This window comes from Apteryx rowi, unplaced genomic scaffold, assembly GCF_003343035.1.
Source record: "Apteryx rowi isolate R43461 unplaced genomic scaffold, aptRow1 scaffold_1163, whole genome shotgun sequence".
Lineage (NCBI taxonomy): Eukaryota > Metazoa > Chordata > Aves > Apterygiformes > Apterygidae > Apteryx > Apteryx rowi.
Genome location: NW_020447379.1, coordinates 8,793 through 31,090, shown reverse-complemented (window position 1 = coordinate 31,090; position 22,298 = coordinate 8,793). Strand labels below are relative to the sequence as shown.

The window sequence follows — 22,298 nt, the reverse complement described above, 5'->3', positions numbered from 1 at the left end:
TTCACTGCACATTACTCTAGCTTTTATTATGCTACTGTCAGTTTGGGTTGTGAAGGCGTCCAGTGTAATACAATGTCACTTAATACATTCAAGACAAAAGATTATCAATTTTAAAGAGATTATATAACCTGTTAAAAGTTCAAAATATTAAGATTATTACTGATGTGTTACTTATCTCACACTTTTGATTTAAGGATCTGAAAATCATTTTCAGTTAATGAAGTCATGCAGTAGTTCTATGAGACAGGCAGTGATTCACTGCATTTTACATATGGGAAAGCTGAAGTTCTGTGAGCTTAAAAGGGCAAATGTAAGATGAGAATTAAAATGAAAGATCTTAAAGCTGCATCTTGATCCCTTTGTTTTAAGCCTCCAAGTAAATATTTGTCTAGTGTGCTTTCAGAAATATTTCAAATTCCAAGTGCAGGCTTTAGATTTAAGATTAAACCACTATTGGTTCATTTTTATAAGTGACTACAATCTGTTCAGAACAAACTCCACTTGCTCCACATCAATTTTCTATACCAAACCACTTTCCTCTGTGATGCATCTCCTATCATAGCTGGACCTCTAATTTGTATAGACTGACCTGTAAGTGATGCAAAAGCAGTTTCATCATGACACTGGCAGGTGGTGCTCCAGAAGCTTAGGACCTGCGGTATTTTTGACACGGAAACTACGTACAAAGAAGTACCTCTTGTGGACCCGAAGTCTTCCTTCTGGCCAATGCACAGAATGGTTCAGGTGGGCCTCAGCTGTGACCATGCCCCTGTCTGTGAAAGCTGTCACTGTTATGGTGTGAGGCTTCACTGAATTATGAGCGAAGCAAGAGGAAAACAGAAATAAGAAAACTATCACAGTACCTTCCTTCGCAGCCTCCTTACAAAATTTAACCCACTCAAACATGTGACAGCCATGAAGAACACTTCATTCTCACCCTTGTTCCCTCAGATGGCTGTGTTGTCCCACTGCCCATTTGCTGAAATAACTGAGACCTGCTCTCTGATTTCAGACGCATTTGACAACAACGGTAACCTAAATTCCTACTCAAATTGAAAACTGCACACAAAAAAAAAAAGAGACCCAAGCTGGTGCTCCTCTCAGTGAAAAGGACTTTTCTAGCCATTACAAAGGGGAGCCAGCTAGAAAATTAATCCACCTATAGCTTTGAACCAATCACACCATATTCTGCTATTTGTATGCAGCCGGACAGGCATGGGACACAGTATAGTACTGACGATACCAAGAACATGGAGGATAGGAGGGAGAAACCAAGAAAGGAGGAGAAATAGGATAGCAAAGTCCTTCATTACTTCTGTTACAGCACAACTCGTTAGAGCTAGCAGCCTTGACTATGTCCTGTTTAAATAATATAAAGGTTGAGTTCAAGGGCTCTAGGGGAAAAAACTATTTGAGCCTGTAAGTATAGTGGAAAACTACTGTTATTATTCTGTGGTTTTATGCACGTGAAATTTGTTCTTTCAACAGTTCTCTTAAAAAGTACTCCTATTAAATACCAAAATTATGGCTGGGTTTAAATAACTTCACCTGAAAACTCCTGTAAAATTAATGCTATGGTTGGCAGTCCTTTCCTGACACTGTAGAATCTCACAGACAACATATTTCAAAAATAAAAAGCAAAAACACAAAACCAGAACAACCTATGTATAAAGTGTATAGAAGAGGTTAAAGAAAAGGTATTAACAAAGATTCCAAACTATAACACATTCACTATTGCCAACTCTTTTTACAATAAATAATTATTAATATGTTATCCTTTTTATGTACCCTAAAAAGCAAAATACTAGTGGTTTGAACTACTGAAATAATAAAATTGTTGAAAGAACAGATATCATACATGTAAAACCACGGAAGAAAAACACCACAAACCCTTCTTCAAAGAATAACTAATAAAGTGAAACTAGAGAAAGGATATATATTCCACTTACTACTGGAGCCATAAGACCACTTGTACTTCACTGTACGTATGGACTGAAGATTTCCTCCACTCTTAAACTTCTGAATATTATCAGGCACCAAAAAGGAACCTTGAAGCAATGGTTTGACTGCAAAACCAGACCCGCTTATTTACCCTTGGACTACTTGCCAAACAAAGTTAATGAATAAAGCTGCTTTGTGAGGACCATATATACACACTGAAAGTGGTCACATTTTTCCAGCAATCAACCATGTGTCACAGCTTTCCCAGCCTTAATGCTAAGGTTCATAATGTCTTTTCTTTAGGCCATATCCAAGCGTTCTATTTTTCATACCCTCATAAAAAGACTTTACAGTCAGGAGAGTGCTCACTTTCCAGTATGACAAAACTACACATCAAAAAGAAAAAAAWATATATATATAGGTATATGTGTGTGTATATATATATATGTTTGCAAACTGATTAAGGAAAAGTATCTCATTATAACTTTTTAGCTGTGTTTCAGTACAGTTTGTATTTATCCAGAGTGACTGACCTGAGAAATACTTTGTTCATATTGCATACATACTAGGAGGCTTTTAAACCACTCATAGATAATTCACTAAGCAAATCTTATATCACTTTTGAAAAAAATAAAAATATCATTAGGATCAGTTAACAAAAAGACAAAAAGGTAAGGAGGTTTCCACACAAGCCAATAATAAACTGCAAAACCGAATACAAGAGCTCTGAATGCAGTAGCTAAAACTTTTTCACTTAAAATCCTTGAACTTGATTCTTAGCAGGCAAACATATGAGAGAGAGAGGCATTGGCTCATATTGCATGTACAAAGAATTTAAAAAATCTATAGGCTGACTTAAGAGTGGAATTAAATTTACATTCATCCTGCTAGAAAATTCTCATGCTCACCGAATATATATTTACTTACATAATAACTCTGTTTACTGAAAAAGTAATTTAGACAGGTTTCTAAGCATCTTATGCTACATACAAAATCTCTAGCAAGGAAAGATATTATTCCATTCCTCTAACCATCACTATATGTAAGATTCAAGATGAAAAGCACTTAGCACCTAAAGAAAAAGGTAGAATGATCACTTTTAAAAACTTTGTTGGGAGTGTTATCTTTTCTGAATTAATTCATATGCACACAAGACATTTATTGAAGTAAAATAACCAGAAAGAAAATGTGTGCTGAATCAGCACATGAACATTCAAACAGTTAACTTGTGCTGAACATCTAAAAGCAAAACTGAAGTTTTGAGATACAATCTTGAGATCATTAATGCAATGGTAAAGAATTACACTAATTTCTGAGAGCTGTATTGATAATATGGTCATATAACCATCACCATATGTAGTTTTTAGGTTCACTAATTTGCCATAAAACATGTAAACGTGAGCAGACAGTAGCTAGTGCAACATTAAGTACCAAAAATGTTTAAGCAAAGAGAAAAATTTCTACTAGCCATCGCACAGAGAAGATGAATGGACAGGCAGATCATGATTTTATTTAGCCCATCACCTATATCCATCGCCGTAATATCAGGGAGTTTTCCAGCAATATTGATTACTCTGACATGCCTGTAATGTGGACTTCAGTTTAGGTCTTGTGCCCTTTCTGAACGCTATGTTTCTTTCCTTGTTCTTCAAGGTTGATGCCTAGTTAACTGTGCAATCCAGAAGAACATTAAGGCATCACAGGATAATTTAGGTTGAAAAGGACCTCCAGAGGTCTGTAGCCCAACCACTGGCTCAAAGCAGGGTCAGCTCTGAGGTCAGAGCAGGCTTCTCGGGGCTTTGTCCAGTCCAGTCTTGAAAACCTTCAAGGACAAAGCCTGCACAACCTCTCTGGGCAACTTGGTCCCCTGCTCGACAGTCCTAATTGTGAAAAAGTTCCTCCTTCTATCCGGTCAGACCCTCTCTCCTTTCAGTTGTGTTCATTGTTACTTGTCCTCCTGCCATGCGCCACTGTGAAGAGCCTGGCTCCGTCTCGTTGATGCCCTCCCAATAGGAACGGGGGGCTGCTGCTGGGTCCCCCCAAAGCTGTGTCTCTGCCATGCTGACAAGCTCCAGTGCCTCTGCCTCTCCTCACAGGACAAGTGCTCCAGCCCTGAATGTCCTGGTGGCTTTTCGCTGAACTTGCTCAAGTTTATCAACATCTTCCAGGTATTGGGGTCCAAAACTAGATGCAATACTCTAGAGGTGTTCTAACACATAATCACTTCCCTCAGTCTATGGGCTGTGCTCCTGTTAATACAGGCCAGGATGCTGTTGGCCATCTTTGCTGCCAGGGCACGCTGCTGGCTCATGTTCAGCTTGCTGTCTACCAACACCCCCAGGGTCTTTACAGCAGAGCTGCTCTCCAGCCTGGGGCCATTCCTTCCCAGGTGCAGGTCTTTAAGGAATTACCATATTAATGATATTTAGGAAAGATCTGCCTCTGAACTCTGTGAACTCCTTAGTTCACGGTCTTCCCATACTGAGCGGAAACCAGATGAAAGGTAATCCTTCCAATGACCCTGTCTTTTTATTTCCAATTTCCCTCTTTCTCCTCCCCAGCTTTTTTCTTTGAAAAGAAAAAATGGTATCAACAAGAAAATCACAGACTAAGGAGCCAGGCAAAAGATGCAAAAAGAACCTGTGGACTGACACAGAGTCAACCATGGGACATTCTGAGGAGGGGAGAGCTATGGGAGGAGATAACACAGGAAGGTCCAAGGAGTAGAAGTGAAAAACATTTTGGTTGGTGCTTACTGCACAGTGTTGGCCTCATTAAGCTTTCCTTCCCCCACAGAAGTAGCAACATTAAACCTTTTCCAACTAAAGGAGGCAACATAGGAAATCCTTGACATTCCCATGAAAATAAAAATACAATGGCTTGCAGGGTTGCTATCCGCAAATCTAATTCACATCAGTATAGTCTAGACATTTGTGTCTACATCCCAAGGTCTCCATGATGAAAACAAAATGTACCAGAGCCCAAACATGTTTCCATTTGGTGGGTTTCTGAGCTAAGTGGTGACATCTTTCACATCACTAGTGTTTAGAAACTTCATTTAAGGAGGTGCAAGCACATCTCAGCTAAGGTACTGCTGAAATATGTAGCACCAGCAATTCCAAATTATTCTAATTCTTCTCCTTTTAATCTCTGCAGGACTGTAGTGTCCTTTACTGAGCATCTATGGGGATTTATGTCTCCTCCATTGAAACAGGACAGAGATGAAGATATTTTAATTTCTGGTTTTCATAAATGCTAGCAGGTATGCAACTTCTGGATACAGCTGGAAAATAGCAAAATTATATTATGTTATTACAGTGGGCAACAGTACTCTCTTAGCATACTGAAAATTAAGTATTCTGGAAAACTTTCAGTAATTCAGCTTAAAATGAAAGAAGAAGTTCTGTGTTCAAAGAGAAAATGTAATTCCTCTATCCCAAGCTACCTCCTTCCTCTAACGTGCATCACCCAAAACTGCAACATCCACTCTCACTCTGCAACATCACTCTACAGCAAACCAAACAAGCATACAAACAGAAAAGATGGGTGTTTGGTTTAGAATCACAGGAAGGAGAAAGAAGTGTAAAGCGCACTCATGACCTCCTGTTTGGATGATAAAAACGAAAATTTTTCTGTAAGGCAAACGCTTCCCAAACCTGAATTGGGAGTTAATTCACACTAAGGTTCACTTGTGTTGCAAAGGCTTGCAGATTAGATGATATCAACTTCAGCTTCATCAGCTTCCTTAAGAGGACTCTAATACCCAGTTTCATTACTGTGTTTAGCTCCCAAATCTAGTTTGATTAAAGCATATTTGTAGTACTTTGTTACAACTCATACAGAAGATTTGTCTTTTAACAGCTTTCTTCTGAACTATGAGGTGCATATATATGTGTATCACTACAGCAGAAAAAGGACAAAGAGCCTGTGGGTGAATAAACGTGGTTAAATGATAATAGCTACATAAAGAGCATAAGGAAAAAACAAGAAGACCCCCCCCGCCCTGATTTTTTTTTAAACACACTTCCTTTTACAAAGTCTGGCATCTGCAACTTATTTTCTCTCCCTCTCTCCTGCCCTTTCTCTACCTCCCTCCCCCCCACACCCCACATGTATATATCGAAAGATCAGGGTGCAAAAAGGTTCACAATGCTTTTTATTTTCACCACATAACAATGATCACCTAACTTTGGTATAACAGAGCAATACTACATGCATTAAGATTCAGATGCCCATACAGATGCCCCAAATGTACTTTTCAGTTCACAAATCACATGAAGATAAGACCCTTCACGCAATACAATTTTAGTAGTTCTCTACACATCAGCTCTAGTCTGGGATAATGGTACACACCTGTGATACTGTTGTTTAAGTGACTTAATTATCCCAAGCATTTAAAAAATAGCGAGGGGTTTGCAGAATTACTGGTGACATCAGAAGTCAGACAGTAAGGGCAACATTGTATGTGAGGTTTCAGGCTGAGCTGGATTCAATATCTAACCGCACACTGCTTCCGATTTGGACATTCAACACCATGCCTTCTGAGCAGCTGCCTATCTGCAACTCCTATTAACAGGAATGTCAGATATCTTTGGAAAATCAGGCCGCTAACCTTTTTAACCTTTTAGTCTGATCAAAAAGGGCTCATTCACAACAGATTAGATTCTTACCTTACCCCAGGTTTTACTCCTAACGCTCATTTGAAGCGCTGCATACACAAGTCACTGTGTGACTATATAACCTTCTTACCTGTAAGCCTTACATTTACAATCTCACTGCATTCCCTGCATGTAAATGTAAGCCAGTATAGCTCACATTCACTGAGATACAAGCTACTGCTCATTTGCTGTATATGGAAATGCTCATATAGATTAGCTACGGCAGAATAAAGCACTGTGATCCAGCCCCCCATCTTTCTTACTTGGTGGTAATGTGTTCACGCAGCCGCCTTGCTGGTTATAGAAACCCGATGGAAAGCAAAAGGAGAGGAAAGGGGTAGGCAATCTTCAAGCTCGACCACAGAAAAGCACTTTAATCCCCAACACCGCTAATGAACCTCCGACGACGCCAACTCACAAAATCTGGGTTTCAGGTTCTCTGGGTTTCAGTACAACAGTGACAGCAATCCTAAATTTTGGTCTAGTTTGGCAACRGACTGGAAGGGTTAGAAACATGTTTTCTATATAGTAGACCTGGAACATGCCTATGCTAAATACTCAAGGCTCAGAAACTCATTTTCTGAGCTGATGGACCCAGCAAGACTTCTGAGCTTACACATTTGTGCATGTGCAAGGCTCTCTACAGCCTGCTTTCCTGGAAATCTGGATGCGCAGCTCCAGAATGAGCACAGCCAGTCCCTCACCTACACACCAAGATAACACAGCGCAGGGAGGACCACAGAGCATCCTCTCAGCTCACTTGAAATGTGGCCATTTTTGCCAAATACGCACGTCTTTAAAAGTACCCGGCAGCAACACAACAAGATAACTGAAATCAAACTGGCACATTCTCTCATGACAAAAACACTCGCCTATTCCTGGGAGTACAAGCAAAGCTACAGCAGGGTTTCCAAAGAACTGTGGAAGTTCACCGCCTAGCAGCTGTGCCGAGGGCAGGGGGCAGCCAGCAGCGTGGCGCAGGGGAGCCCAGATCTCTCCTCATTTGCTCCTTCTCAGTGGCCTTCTCCGACCCTGAGAACAAAACACATCTGACCAGGCCACTGAATAGTCAGACATGCCTTTATTGGGGCATTAATGTGCATTTCAGTTTCGTTATCGTCAGAATTATTCTGCATCTGGGACTTGCATAATTTTTAGCCAAGTAATCGCCACGGTCATTCAAAAAGCTGAAGCCGTGGAAGCATGAGATCCTAATCAGCAGTGATTTGACTTGCATCATAGCTCACTCTAGGGCTGTTTTTTCAGTTTGCTGGGACTGACACAGAAGGAAAGTGGGAGAGAGAAGAAAAAGAAGAAAAAAGACAACCCTAAAACCCTTTCCTGTTCCTGAAGTAACCACAACAGATTACCACCTATGCTTCCACTTTCTTCTCAAGTCCAGAGTTAACTGCAGGAAAAATCAATAAATACAATGATGCCCTAATGAGGGGCAGCAGTTCATGAAAGCAGTAAAATAAACTGCTGCATAAAATGATCCTTTGTATCGCAGAAAGCCAAACTGAAATATGCTGTGGTAGCTGTGTAATGTAGATGGGAATGGTTCCTATACATTTAGCCAAAAAGCAAATGTATTTGAGATTTGACCCTTTCAACTCAGTATAGTATCATTTTTGAAGAGGTAAGTTTATTAGAGTATTAAAATCACAGAGAACTCTTGGTGTTACTTTCTTTTTCCTGCTTTTACAAAACATTTCATGGTAGGCTCTCACAGCACTTGACAAAGAACTTTTACTTAAACATCATTACAATTCCATAAGAGAGATCAGAAGTACAGTGTAGAAACTGTGGATTGAAAGATACTGCCACAGTGATTGTGGAAATATCAGACAAAAGTGGTTCTCTACTTTCCAAGGTACTGCATATGCACATTTCCAAAAAAAAAAAAAAAAGTCTCATGACAGACATAACAACATACCTGAAAATCAGAATATTTCAGGTGCCCACATATGGGTTTAGTTGTATAGTTCTTTGCTATGAAGAATAATTTAAAAAATAATAATAAAGGTTTTTCCCAATGCTACAGAGCAAATTGAGAGTCTTGATAGACAGTCCTCTGCTTTAACCAGGAAAATAAGATCTCAGAACCTGGAAGGGAACAGATTTCAGTTCTGCTGCCAGAGATTTCTCTGTACTACCTCTGAGCAGAAAAGCAGATCTGCCCACATGCAGAATGCCAAACTAAAAATCTTTGTAAGCAGAGAAAGTCCTAAAACTCCTTCCCATTACAGTCATGTTTTTTCTAACCTGTTCCCACAATACAATTCACAGGAAAACCAGTGCTGCTGTAGTTCAGCATAACTAATTACAAGTCACACTCCAAAAATGCCTCTTTAATTGTATCCCTGAATATATCCTTCCAGAATCTAGACAGCTTCCCACAAGACTGCATATTTCTAGAGCTTTTTATATCCACCTGCTTAGGATAGCAAGCTAAAGGTCGAAAGGCAGTATAAAATCTGGAGAGGAACAAGAGTAATGCCCCTAGGAAAGCAGGTGGGTACAAAAGCTACTTTTGAAATCAGAAGCAGCCAGCAGCTGCAGCGAGACTCTCTTCTGGCACTTCTTCTCCCAGCTGTGCCCTCAGGGCTCTGGCAATCCTCTTCAGCAGGCACGGGCATTTTGGGCCCTAGCAGCTTGGGCTAATACAAGTAAGAGCGTAAATAAATTGCAACGCAATTGAAAATGCACTTGCTCTGATTAGGCAGGTGCATTAAAAGCTGTAACATGGAGCCAAAGACCACAATTCCACAATACAAAAACACAAAAACTGAAGATCAGTTTCATCACATATGCAGAGATCAATTAGCTGCATCAGGCTACAAGTATGACATGAAAGGGCAAGCGCTGTACAAAGAATGGACAGCACACCCCAGCTTGTATCAATGATCCATGCTATAGACATTAACTGGAACAGCTGGCAAACGGCACACAGTCCTGCTCAGCATTATATTCAGCCCAGTAACATTTTGGTCTAGTCTGTCATTAGGCTTAGTTTATTCGTATCCATCTGAGCCTAATAATGTCTGCTAGGTGGTGCTGTGGGATGGCTTTTCTAGAGGTAGAGAAAGCATTTTTTCCCCTTCTCCTCACTGCTCACTGATTTTTCTTCCTCATGAGAACAGCTACAGCATTTTCTGCGTCTTGGTAGCACAAGACATGTGCTGTGCCTGGTCGCTGTTTGCTGTAAAGTGTATGCTGGCTCCCCAGAAGAGTCAGAGAAAATGTTTGTGCCTGAAGTGTTCATCTGCACATGTCCATATCCATGCAGGGATGGAAACAACCTCGGATGAAGGCAGGAGGTATTAATATCTATTCTGAAGATTTTCAAATTTGCATTCTCCTTTGGTTCTGGAGGTACAGGATATTCAAGCAAACTAATTTTTATTGACCAAACAGGATTTAAAATGAAAACAGACACACACTCGCAAATTAGCAGCATGGCTTCAAAGGAGAGGGAAAATCTAAAATCTTCTGAAATTCCAACAATAAGCGAAATATTGACCTTTTTCCCCATCCAGCTGTAACTCATTTCCTCAGGGAAAGGCAAAAGCTTTAGAGGACAACCCCCTGAAAGGGAAGAAAGTCAGAAGGATGCCTTTTTAGGCTTTTTTTTTTTCCTGGTACTAAGAAATAACTGGCATAGCAGGATGCTATCAGGGCCGTAATATCCACAGTATCATAACCGCTACAGACCAGGGTTGTACTACTCAGACCTGTCAAAACATGCTGAGCTAACGACCTGGAGGTAAACACAAGGCCATGACCCTTATTTGTCTGTCTAGGGATGTCCATCTGTTCCACATAACATTGTGTCAGTTTAGCCAAAAGATGATGAATAACCCTAACCCACCCTTCTGAGCAGAAGGGATTAAAAAAAAAAAAAAAGCTAAACACAACCACCCCCAAAATGAATAAATGCAGTATTACTACATCAGGTGATGATGTCAGGTACATCTTGCATTCAGTTTGCAGATCTTGTCTGGTGGCCCACAAACATCAAATCTGAGGAGAGTGTGCCTGTGGGCAAGCTAGACCATAATGGGGGGGACAGAAAGGAGAAGTAATATGTGCACAGAGCACTGCAAACCACTGAGGGTTCCACCAAAGTTACACTACTGGAGACACAGAGGGGAAAAAATATGACGAAGCAGAACTCTGTTCACTCTTTCGAAAGGAAAATAGGGTGAGCAGAAACTCAACCCACATGGGAGTAATCATTTTGGAGCAATCTCATACATTAATACTTGCTGGGGTCTCTTGTCTCAGCTGACTCTTTCCCTCTAGATTTTGCAAGTAAGCCTGTAATTTGGAAAGCTCTGCCAGGGAAGTGTTCGAACTGTGAGCTGGGGAGCAGTTGCCATTGCCCCACAAAATCTGAACAACGATGTATTTTGACAACCTCACATTGAAATCTAAAGTGCAGTGGACCAAAAATAGCTTCTGAAGGGGATGCTTTAGTATGCTATTACTAAACTAAAGAAGCAAGTAACTACTTGATGCTGAAAATAAAACAAACAAACAATTGCCACAGTCTTTTAATGAGAAGAGGAAATTCAAAAAATTTAAGGAACCAATCTATAAAAATTCCACATTGGCTGAGGTATTGGACAGTACTTTTGTATTGAACAATATTTTTTGTATTGAACTATTTTTTTTAATGGGGTCTTCAAGAAGAAAAATAATAAATAGCGAGGGGCAATACCTGAACCCCTTGTTCAGTAGCTATGATCAGAGAAGCCTGGAAGATGGAAGGACAGTACACAATGGGTCCAGATGAGATGCATTTCAGTGTATCATGGAACCAGTTAATGAACCTGCTGGTATGCTGGAAATCATTTTGAAGCAGCTTTATGATCTAAACTATCTAAACTAGAGGACTGGGGGGGGGGGGGAAGAAAACATAGTAGAGAGCTTTTCTTTTGATCTTGATACTGATCTCATGAAAAATAATCACAGTCCACACGTTTTACTAGACAGCTTCCTTCCTAAGGACTAAATCAGGTAGCCAAAGAGACCAGTGTAAAACCTAAGAGGTAACCTTGATGAGTCCCTAGGACAACAACCTCGTGAAGTAAGTTTAGGGACCCATGCTGGTAGCGATTCAGAGGTTTCTTGGCATGTGCTACATGCTTAATGTAAAGCCATCACATGGTTTCCATTTTTGACACAGCATATTTTTAAGTCTTGTCCAAATATCTTCAGCTAGTAACTGTTGCTTTAAAGAATGACTATATCTAAATAAAGGAATGACAAGCATTTGTGAGAGATGCCAGAAAGAAAGACATGGTAACAATTAGTATTAGGCTCAACTTTCACCTATGCATCTGCCTTTAACACATATAATCTGTCCCTCCACTCCTTCACGTTCTTCCCCTAGGGCTGTAAAATCCAAATACCAGTTTTCCAGACGATGCACCGAGGTGCAAGGGGATTCAGAGACTGGTTCAAGAATGTGCTTGGAGTCCGGATTCAACCTGGGTCTCCCAATGTAGGGGACTCCCTCCCTAGTTGGGTCATTCTTCCAGCCTAAGCTAAAAGCAAAACACTGACATATTAATGGCTGTGCAGGCTGAACTGTCCCAAGTCTGGTTTACACGATGCTGGAAAAATGGTGGATACCAGCTTCTTTCCTGTAGGCAGGATTCTACTACTGCACATATATTGGCAATCAGAATAGCAATTAATTTAAGAGGAAAAAAAAAAGACAGTGCTGTATTGACTAACACTGTTGCTGTCTGAAGGAATTTCCTAGCTCCAGAAAGCTAGGATGTTTAGAAAAAAAGTAAGAGAAGATTAAGCAGCAGAGCTCTACAGAAAAAGGAGGATCCTATAAGCTTCACATCCGCAGACACAGAGTACACAGTGGGTTCATTTCATACTTTTAAAGGAGTCTGAGATCTTTGTACATCCAAAAATTTGAACCAAGTTTGTGTGAAATTTCTGCTGCTGTTTCCTCACAAACTGTAATTGCATTTCTGCAAAACACATGCTCTCTTAGAAAAAGGATCAACCCCAACAGTGAGGTTCTTCTCAGAAATCTTTAATAACAATTCAATAATCATCAAAATAGTGTGGAGAGGAAGAAGCAACTTGGTAACAAAGGTCTAGGTCTCCAGAAGGTTATTATAAACAGTGAGAAAAATGAAGCGATTAACAAGAGCACTTTACCCATATCTTATAAATTAATTACACCACACGTCACAGAATGAATTCTCTTGGGGTATTATGATAAATACATAAGGTAAATCCAAAGCTCTGTTAATATAAGGAGAGACTACCTACATTCTTCAAACCTGAGGGAATACATCAAAATTGACTGTAATGCCCTCTAACAGCCATAAAAAGCCAGAACATTAATACATACAAAAGAATGCAAAAGGATGACCCCCTCCTTTCTTCCTGCAAATTGCAGGAGTCATCTCAGCACACACACCTGCACAGAACTACCAAAAACGCTGTCTAAAACTCAGGGCACTTAACTAAGCTTCAGGAGTCTGTTTCTTATATTAGACTCACTATGTGCAGGGGAGAACGAAAGGTGACATCTCCATAACAATTTGGCAATAAATACCAATGAGGTACTTGTACTTAGCACTTTCTGGAAACATACTCATTCAACATGGTCCATTTTCTCATCTTTTATGTTGATTTATCTTGTACACTTCTCTCCTGCCACACTTGATGCAGACATAAACCCCAATCCCCCCACGCACCATGATTAAAGGCCTCCTTCTATGAAAGTGCATCTACTAATCGCACCTATGATGGTTAGAGCAATCAGCGCTTACCCACTGGCTCGCTGAAATGAGCTATATGAGATTGTGGGGATACAAGGATAGGGTACAAAGGACACTTGCTACTGACGTGCCTAAAACTTTGATTTTCAATGATGAGTATAATTACATAAACCAGAATCAGTCATCCTGCAGTCTTGCAGAAGAGCTGCTCTAAAGTACAGCCATATTTGATAATGCCCTAGGTCATTTTAGACTGAAAATGCCTGATGATCTGCTCGCACACTTCTTTAATGCTCTTCTTCCAGTATCAGTAGCTGTCAGGTTTGTCAGTACAAAGTATTAGTCTTGGAGAAAAGGACTCAGGGGAATGAGGAAGGATTGCTAAGTGACTTCCTACCAGGACATCTACATTTCTACTCAGGCCACATGCAAGCATGTGCACAAAGAGGCACTTACCTGTGCAGTTCACATCCTTGTTCTGCAACACTAGTGAAACTGTACAATGTCATATAGCTGGACAGTGACATTACTGGGTGGACCAGACAAAAGGAAAATGATTATGACAACAAAAGATGGGAAGAAAATAGATCAAGTACTGCACTGGGAAGCATGAGCTGGACTTTTTGCATATACTTATTTCAACTACTAAATGAGCTAAAAGGAACTATATCACTTCACCTTAGCTGAAGGTCCAAGCTAACAAATTTGCATTTGGTGGCATTTCAAAAACTGACTATGCACTGAAAGAGCTGTTTCCCCCTGACTTTTCATCAAGGCTTTCCAACAGTCCACCTGCCCTCTGACAAGCATCATAGCTGCTACCAAAAAAGATATATCCCTGCATCACCTAAGAATGACAGAGACCAGAAAACAGATAACCTTGCACACTGAAGCATTGTGCACCTGAGTTCATGAAACAGCAGTTCAAGCAGAGATTCAGTCACAGCTGCATATTTTAATTTTAAAACATGTTCTTAAAATGCAGCTTATTAAACTCCTTACTTAGGACTAACACTATTTCTACCATACAAAATGATAATTTAGTTATCTCAAAAGGTCTGGCATAATGTCAGCAATGTGTTTTATATCGGTCAAGTTGATTTCTGTGTTTAGATATGTGTAAATATCTCAGGGAAGCACAATTTTTGCATTTCATGGTCTGCATTATAAATTTGGATTATAACCATCTGCTTTTTATCCTCAGAGCAACTTTCTTGTAGTTCTTCACTCTTTCCTATCTGACCACGAATGCTTGCAAGTTTGCTATTCTTCTCATTCAAGCAATTGGTTTTATAGCAAAAGACTCTCCAAACTGGTGGCTTAGGCATGCTGGAAAGACAAGTAGGCTCCATTTGCTTTACTCACACGCTGCCATGATACAGACAAACTTCCATCTCCACCTTCCCCTTTTACAGGAAGCCTGGACTGAACACCTGTTAGAAAATCCTAATAGCTAGGACAGGTTGCAGAGCAACTTGCTCACAAATGTGAATGATAACATATCCATGACTCTGAATTTCTTTAGTCAGAGACCAACACAATTCTAAAAGCTAGCACTGATTTCATATTGTTTTTCCTTTTGTTTCACTAATACTCATACTAACTCTAGTGTAACACTTACTTGATTTTTCTTTCTTCATGCCTTTCTTGTACAACACATCTGTATATCTGTAAAAATGTGTGGCATTTTCTGGATATACTTGGACATATTTCACTCATTATTACCAGGACATTGTCTCATACACATTTGAATAGGTGAGTCTGAGTGAAAACTTGAGCCTGAACACTTGCCACACTGTTGGTGGTTAAACATTACATTTTCTCATTCTCCACTTCAAATGAGTTGAAATTAGATCTCTGTCATGATGTGGGGGAGCTGTGTGTTTTCTAGCATGGTCTTAACCTACAAGTGTTCACTTTGAACACTACTAGAAAAATGGGTATAAATGCCTTCAAAATACTCAGCGAATGCAACAGATTGATCTACAGAGATACGTATTGCTGCAGGACTGGACTACTGCAAATGGTTACGTTTGATGGAATGACTTTGAACCTCACCTGTAAATATGGTAAAAAAAAGAGCAGCAAACTGCTTATCTGCTATGTAAGACAGACCAAAGTGAGTATGTAATGTAGCCTGCACTGGTTGGCTTATCCTATTCCAAGTTTATTGCAACATCCTGTTCCTTATCTTCAAAGCACTAATTAAACACAATTCAAAATAAATTATGTTCATGCAACAGTGCAGCTACAGATTCTGACTGAGACACCTAGGGAAGCTTTCCATTGGCTTCAGTAAGCGTTGGCTCAAGCTCTTAAAAGGCAGGAAGTAAGAAAGTTAAGTTCCTATAAACCCTGGGTTTTGTTTCTCCCTCACACAACCATTTTTATAATAATGGCTAAATGCATCTCAGACTGAATTTAAGAGCCAGTTCCTAAGCTGATATGACGTTCACAATTTTGCTGAACTCAAAACAGTTGCACCTATTCCCCACAGCTCAAGATCCTGAGCACAGTACGGGCAACGGCTGAGACCACGTTGCTTTGGGGGTTCTAGGTAAGATTCTCTGCTCTTCTCCAAACCCTCCCGGCAAGCAAAGGAGCCTGAGAACCTGAAAGACTGGCACCTCACTGATATTTCTGCCTATGGCAGACCTGGAAACAAAATGAAAATACTGATTTATCCAAGTTTCAGCTGGATACAAGAGCATCAGTGTCATGTATGTAGCTTGTGCATTAGCTGTATATGGAGTCTCATTTGTCAGGGGCTGCAAAGGAGTTCATTAACCACCGAGGCAGCACATCAGGAAGGAGACAGCACGTGAAAATAATTAAAGTAGGTCTCCGAGGTGCGTGATCTGTCCTGAATGCCTAACACTTTTAGCAGGCAAGCTTCTCTAGATCACCTTCCACGTGCATTAAGAATAAAGCACAAGAGAATGCTGCAGTATAATTGCTATGTATGTGCCATTTCACCAAACAGGCAATGTTAACCCAGGATAGGCCATCCATACACACAATGATTTACAAAATATTTATCAGAAAAATTAATGAGATGCAAATACATCACATTTCCAAGAATCTCATCAAGAGGTTTTCCTGTCCAATCTCTGGTGGTGATTTAACATGTTTCGGGCTTCAGTGCTACTCAAGATCCTATTTTTAGGCCTATTCATATCTTTTAATTCCCTTTCATCCATACCTTTCTCCATGACTATAAATCACTTGCTGCTATATATTTGCAGATCCACTTTAACATCCATTTGCATAAGTTTTGATGAGAAATGTCTTGAGAAAAAGAAAAGCCCAAGTTCAAGTCATAAGCAGAGCAGAGAATACCGTATGACTTCAGTTGAGCACGTGTGTAAGTGATCTGTGGAACAGAAACCAATTTAATCAAGTGCTTAAATTGAGTATTTATCTCTCCATACCTTAACTGATTCACCTGTAAAAATAAGTTTAGTGCTGTGTGTGACTAAGAATATTGTTTTTCTCAAAATTCTTCTGAAATGAACTAAAAGCAGTGCTAATGTAGTAACACATCACTAAAACTGTATAGAAAAAAGTTCTACTGAATTGTTTTCTTTTGGAAACATAATTTTTGTTTTGGAACAAACAAATTCTCACACTACAGCTATGTCCTATTTGAACTTTTTTTAAAAAAAGTGGTTTGTTGTTTCTTTTGCTTTGAGATTGTTGTTTTTCTTCTTTTGGCTTGGATTATATTTAAAATATTGAAAAAGTCCTCACTTAATGGCAAAGGAAGCAAAAGATTCACACGGGGCACAGGGACAGCTTGCTAGTTAAAATTCATATTTAACCTTGCAATATAGGACCCAGACAGAAGCAAAGTAGAAAAAAAATTAAAACAATATGTGAGATAGGAATCTTTAATCAACCTTGTTGTATCAGCCAAGGCCTAGCATTCCACCCAGTCTTCTGGGGTTACCCAGCACCACTTTGAAAATGGATTACTTTCCATCGAAAACAGTGCCAAAAAGGGGCTTTAGTTCTCCTGAGGGAAATTAGAACAGCCTGGATCATCAAATGGGAAAAAATAATCATTATCAGTAGCACTCAGAAAGGGAGGATGGGGGGGAAGGTGAAACCAGGCTGCAGTTTTGGAACAGTTCATGCCTTACACATGCATTTGAAGATCAGTGCGAAGCGGCAAAAGCTTGCGGGTTTGCGATGCCGAAGAGCTTTTGCTTCCCCTAGTGGACAACGTAAACACCTGGTTTTGCTCAAGAGGTTTTGCTCAGAAATGTACCTTGTTGTAAACACTCAGTAACTAGTCCTGGGGAGGGTAAGGCACTGCAATCAGGTAGGGCGTTGTGTACTTTCTATTAACAATTTGGAGTGAATACAGATGCATGTGGAAGTTCACATATATTAACCTGTACACACTAACAGATGAAAAAATACATTAAAAGGACTCAGTATCACTGCGTACATATCTGTCTTTAACCTTGGGTCCCTTGTTTTAGGTAAGAGAAATTTTCCAACGCTCCCTGCCGTCACCATCACCCAGGGACTCTACTGGGGAGTGACCCACCACGGAGCTCTGTGGTGCCAGTTGCTGGCACGAACGCAAGCCTCAGGCCCCTTTACAACCAGGCTAAATATAACTTGCAATTTGACGCAAAAACTTAATTCTAACCTCAGCAGCAGCAATGTACAGCTGGCAGGAGCCCTGAGAAAGTTGTAGAGTATCATTTCCCAGATGCTATGAAGTTGAACCAAGATTTACATTACGGCAGCTACAGCAAGATGCTTGATAAGTTAGTTTCTCCACTTTTCTTTCTTTCTTTTTTTTTTTTAAGTAGCATTTTTGGGGAGGTAAGAAATTCTGAAAGCAGTGTTAGCTAGAATTCATTGACTCAGGTTTTTTTTGTTGGGGGGGGGGAGGGGTTAGAGCAAAATATCTTGAATCAATGTTCCAAGCTACCAAGGAATGCCAAAGGAAAATTTGGTTGACATAGATATTTCCTATATACATAACTTCCAGCCTATATAATATGATCAGATCCTTGGCCCTGCTATAGCCCTCTTCTGTACTATTTCAGCAGTACACTGCTGACTTCAGTTATCTATTAAAGATCCCTTGAAGCCAACAGAACATAATCATACACCTACAATTAAGTACATACTTGAATGCTTTGTTCAACAGGGAGAGACTGCTGAATTGCTACCTCTATAATTAATGATGAAATAGTAGTAATAYGCATTTAAATTGGGATTATGCACGAAGTGTTTTATGCCAGGGATCTATGAGCTGATGATGATTGGAAAGGGATCTACAGCCTGTCTGTGGAAAGGAAATCACATTGCCATGGTCACATGGTAGCTGGACATGTCTTGCAAAGGTCTGGCAGTGGCCCTGTGAGTTTGAGATTTGCTGCTAGATGCTCTTCCCTTTAGAAAGGATGGCAGAGGAAGGGTGCTGTTAACTTCTTATTTCCAATTTAACACCTATATAATACCACGTTGAAACAGGAGGCTTTTTCCCCCACTAGCAAATGTGAGTCATCTAAGATTAACCTTCTCCCCTCTTTTCAGTTCCTCACCCTGACACTACAGGTACATCTTACCTAGTAAAAGGGCAGTAGTATTAGTGTAGACACGCCGCTGGAATTTTAACCATCTCCCCAATAACTGAGTTCAGAGCAAGTTTTGACAACGCATTGTTAAAATTACCAGCAACTTCTGGCAATCCATCTATATCAGCATCTATTGATGCTTTAAGGGCTAAAACCACAGTAGAATTAGCAAGAATGAAGAATATAATGGCAACAATCGAGACAGGCTTTCCATAAATCATTTATGTTCCTTCTTTCTGGCTAATTTCCACTTTTAATGATCTCCCCTGTTCCCGTCTCCATGTAGAAGTATCACTAGGTCCCTAGAGTGAACCTGGAGGCAGATGCCAAAAGAATAGCTGTTGCATGGCTGAGTGTGACAAACCCTAAGGTCCTCTGCTGAATGTGTGTCCTGATGTGGAAAAGTACATGCAGTAATATACTATTCTAAGTGAGCAATGGAGAAAGAGCCAGCAGCCCTATACAAATTGAGCAGAGCAAGTAACAGTAAAGGGTCAGAATCATTATAAAATTTGACAGAAAGAATCTGCAGCGGAACAGATTCAACCATCTCTATCGCTGAGTTTATTAAACCTCTTCAGAGTTTTTGAGAAGACGAGAAACAACATGTCCAGCCACAGCTGCGGCAGCTGAATGACTGTATTCCTTCTGTTTCCTCTTAAAGGGATTTGTCCTGATACTTAATTGGCAATTTTACTATTCCTTTTCGTTCAGCAGTGTTAACAGATTTTTCCCCTTCATGGCTGCAGAGAAAGAACCAGCATAGCAGGGCTGCAAATTAGACTGTAGGTATGTTGCAAATTCCACGGATTCAATTTTCACAGAAAGTCAAACTCACCTTTAAGTGCATAAAGCAGCTGTCACACCACGCATTCTGATAGTAAGCTTGTCATACTTTCGATTAAGTTTTGGCACGCAGATGGGGACTTAGCTCTCTTCCAACACAGTCAAATAATAACGAAAAAGTGACTTTGATGCTACCTGAAGCCCAACTATTCAAAGCACATTGCCTGCATTCCTTAGCTGCAAACACGGAGCCAGGATATGGAGATAATCATTTGGGCTGACTATGGGGGAGGGAGACGGGAACTTAAGGAGCATTAAAGTACTTTGGTCAAGAAAACCTAGACAGAATTTAATGTGCAAGGTAGCAATACAGCCATGTTTCTCTCACTCCCATTAGGTGCATTAGAGAAGTAAAATAATCATGGACATTGTGGTAAATTTTTCCTTTTTTTGCTTGCCTCTCATCTATTCCATAGAAAATGAGGGTCCATACCAAGCAAACCACTTCTCTCTCTTTAGGCATGTTTTTTCCAATTGTGGCTAACTTTCCGTGTTTCAAGAGGGCAAAGTGCCCAGTGTAACACCCGGCCAACAGTGGAACACTTTATGTGGGGGACAATTTTCTCCTAATCTTCTCTCAAACATGCATTGTTCATTTAACCATGCCCTGTATGCCTGAGATTTGATAACCATAATTATCACTTTATTTTTACATATCTACCAATATCGCTAACCAATCCAGAATAAATCAGTTCTTGTAAGACTGTGGCATCTGTTTTTTGGCTTGATTTTCTTGATCTTCTGCAGTGGTGAAATTTGCACATTGTAGCAAAAATTCTGTAGTGGCTAAAAAAGGCCCCCGGGACACTGAGCTCTTTTTCTGTTATGAAAGGTATTTTAAATGGGAAAGGAAAAGAAAAGAAAAAGCAGCAGTATCTCTATGACTTTATGTCACTACAATATCCAGCAACAACTATCGTGGCTCAGCCACTTCAGAAAAAGTCTCCGGAAATCTCCTGGTATTTCTAACTATGGATTCAGCTCCACCAATTATGGAAGAGCTTTCAAAGTTGTTAATAGTAGCCAACGTACACTCTTCAAACTACTCTATCATTCAGGTCTGTCCCAAGCAGGTCTAAATGACAAGAGCAGGAGCACTCCCCACAGACCTTAATGAAAGTCCCCAGATTTGAGAGCAAACACATGCTAGAATAGCATAATTGTGGCTCTACCTACCTATAACCCTTTGGGGTTTTAGCCCTACCTATAACCTTTTGGGGTAGAGCATTAGCAAAATTTATGTTCTGCTTCCTTCTCAACCTCCAGGATAGATGTCCTTAAAAAGTGGGTTGTGCACTATATAACTTACTGCTCCCCTGGGTCAGACAACCGAGTAGCATATATTTTGATACAGGTCTTCAGTTGTTGCCTCCTTGAATGCAGGGTTCAGTGAAGTACCCCCTGCAGACAGTCTTTTAAGGCCCTTTAGGCACAAGCAGAAAGTCACTATAAACTCTTCTCCCCCTATCCCGAGCACAGTCGAGTAGTATGGAAAAGACAAACTGTAGAAACTTTGCGTTCATAGAACTGAAAGGGGGAGAAAAAAGCAAGACAAAATACACAACAAATCCCACTGCCAAATAGCATCCTGGGAACTACAAGTGCAAGAAAAAGTAATATTCTCCATCATCAAAAACATACAATAGACAATAACATGGGCTACTCTTTGCTTTTGAAAATGAAGTATGTGCCAACAGCACAAAATACTATAAAAGAAATAACAGTACAGTGTGCCTAGGTTTCTGCGCAGAGCTGTGTAATCATTTAGAGCCTAAGACACAGTGCGTTTAAACCCTAAATGTATACATAATACAAATAAAATGCATTTAAAAAACACTGCAAACATATAAAACAAGAATAGGGGAGCATGTCTTACCTTCGACCCAATAAGAGTGTACAGCCATTGGATAGTTTCATTATGATTTATTACTCCGTTCATACCATCGACATACAGCATGATTTGGCCCAAAGCTATTGTAAAGAAAAGAGAGAAAGAAAATATAATCAGACCTGGTGAATATTTCTTACAATGCTAATCAGTGGTGGCAATTTACTGTAAGCAGCATTTTCCAGAGACATGGGGAGCTGAACCAACACAAGATTTTGGGCAAGATTCTGCTGGGTGACATCCCTGGGTAACTGCAGTAACCTTTCCGATTTCTTCAGGATGAAATAAGTGTGGATTTCATCCAATGGCAAGCAAAGGTACTTGTTCTTTTCTAAAAGATGTTACATTGAGAGGTGGGCAGAGAGGAACCTCATGAAATTCAACAAAGGGAAGTGCAGGGTCCTGCACCTGGGGAGGAATAACCCCATGCAGCAGTACAGGTTGGGGGTTGACCTGCTGGAAAGCAGCTCTGCTGAGAAGGACCTGGGAGTGCTGGTGGACACCAAGTTAAGTATGAGGCAGCAATGTGCCCTTGTGGCCAAGAAGGCCAATGGTATCCTGGGCTGCATCAGRAAGAGTGTTGCCAGCAGGTCGAGGGAGGTGATTC

The 22,298-nt window shown here is 40.2% G+C and overlaps 1 protein-coding gene across 1 annotated transcript in view; it reads right to left on the bottom strand.

Moving 5' to 3' along the window:
• The window catches only part of FHOD3 (formin homology 2 domain containing 3), a gene marked incomplete at its 3' end in the record, with an annotated part of 119,984 nt that extends 98,212 nt beyond the window's left edge, over positions 1 to 21,772 (bottom strand). The window contains exon 1 of the mRNA XM_026081377.1: positions 21,680 to 21,772. Coding sequence (XP_025937162.1) covers positions 21,680 to 21,760 — 81 coding nt within the window. The remainder of the gene's footprint in view (positions 1 to 21,679) is intronic.
• Between the last annotated feature and the right edge of the window lie 526 nt (positions 21,773 to 22,298).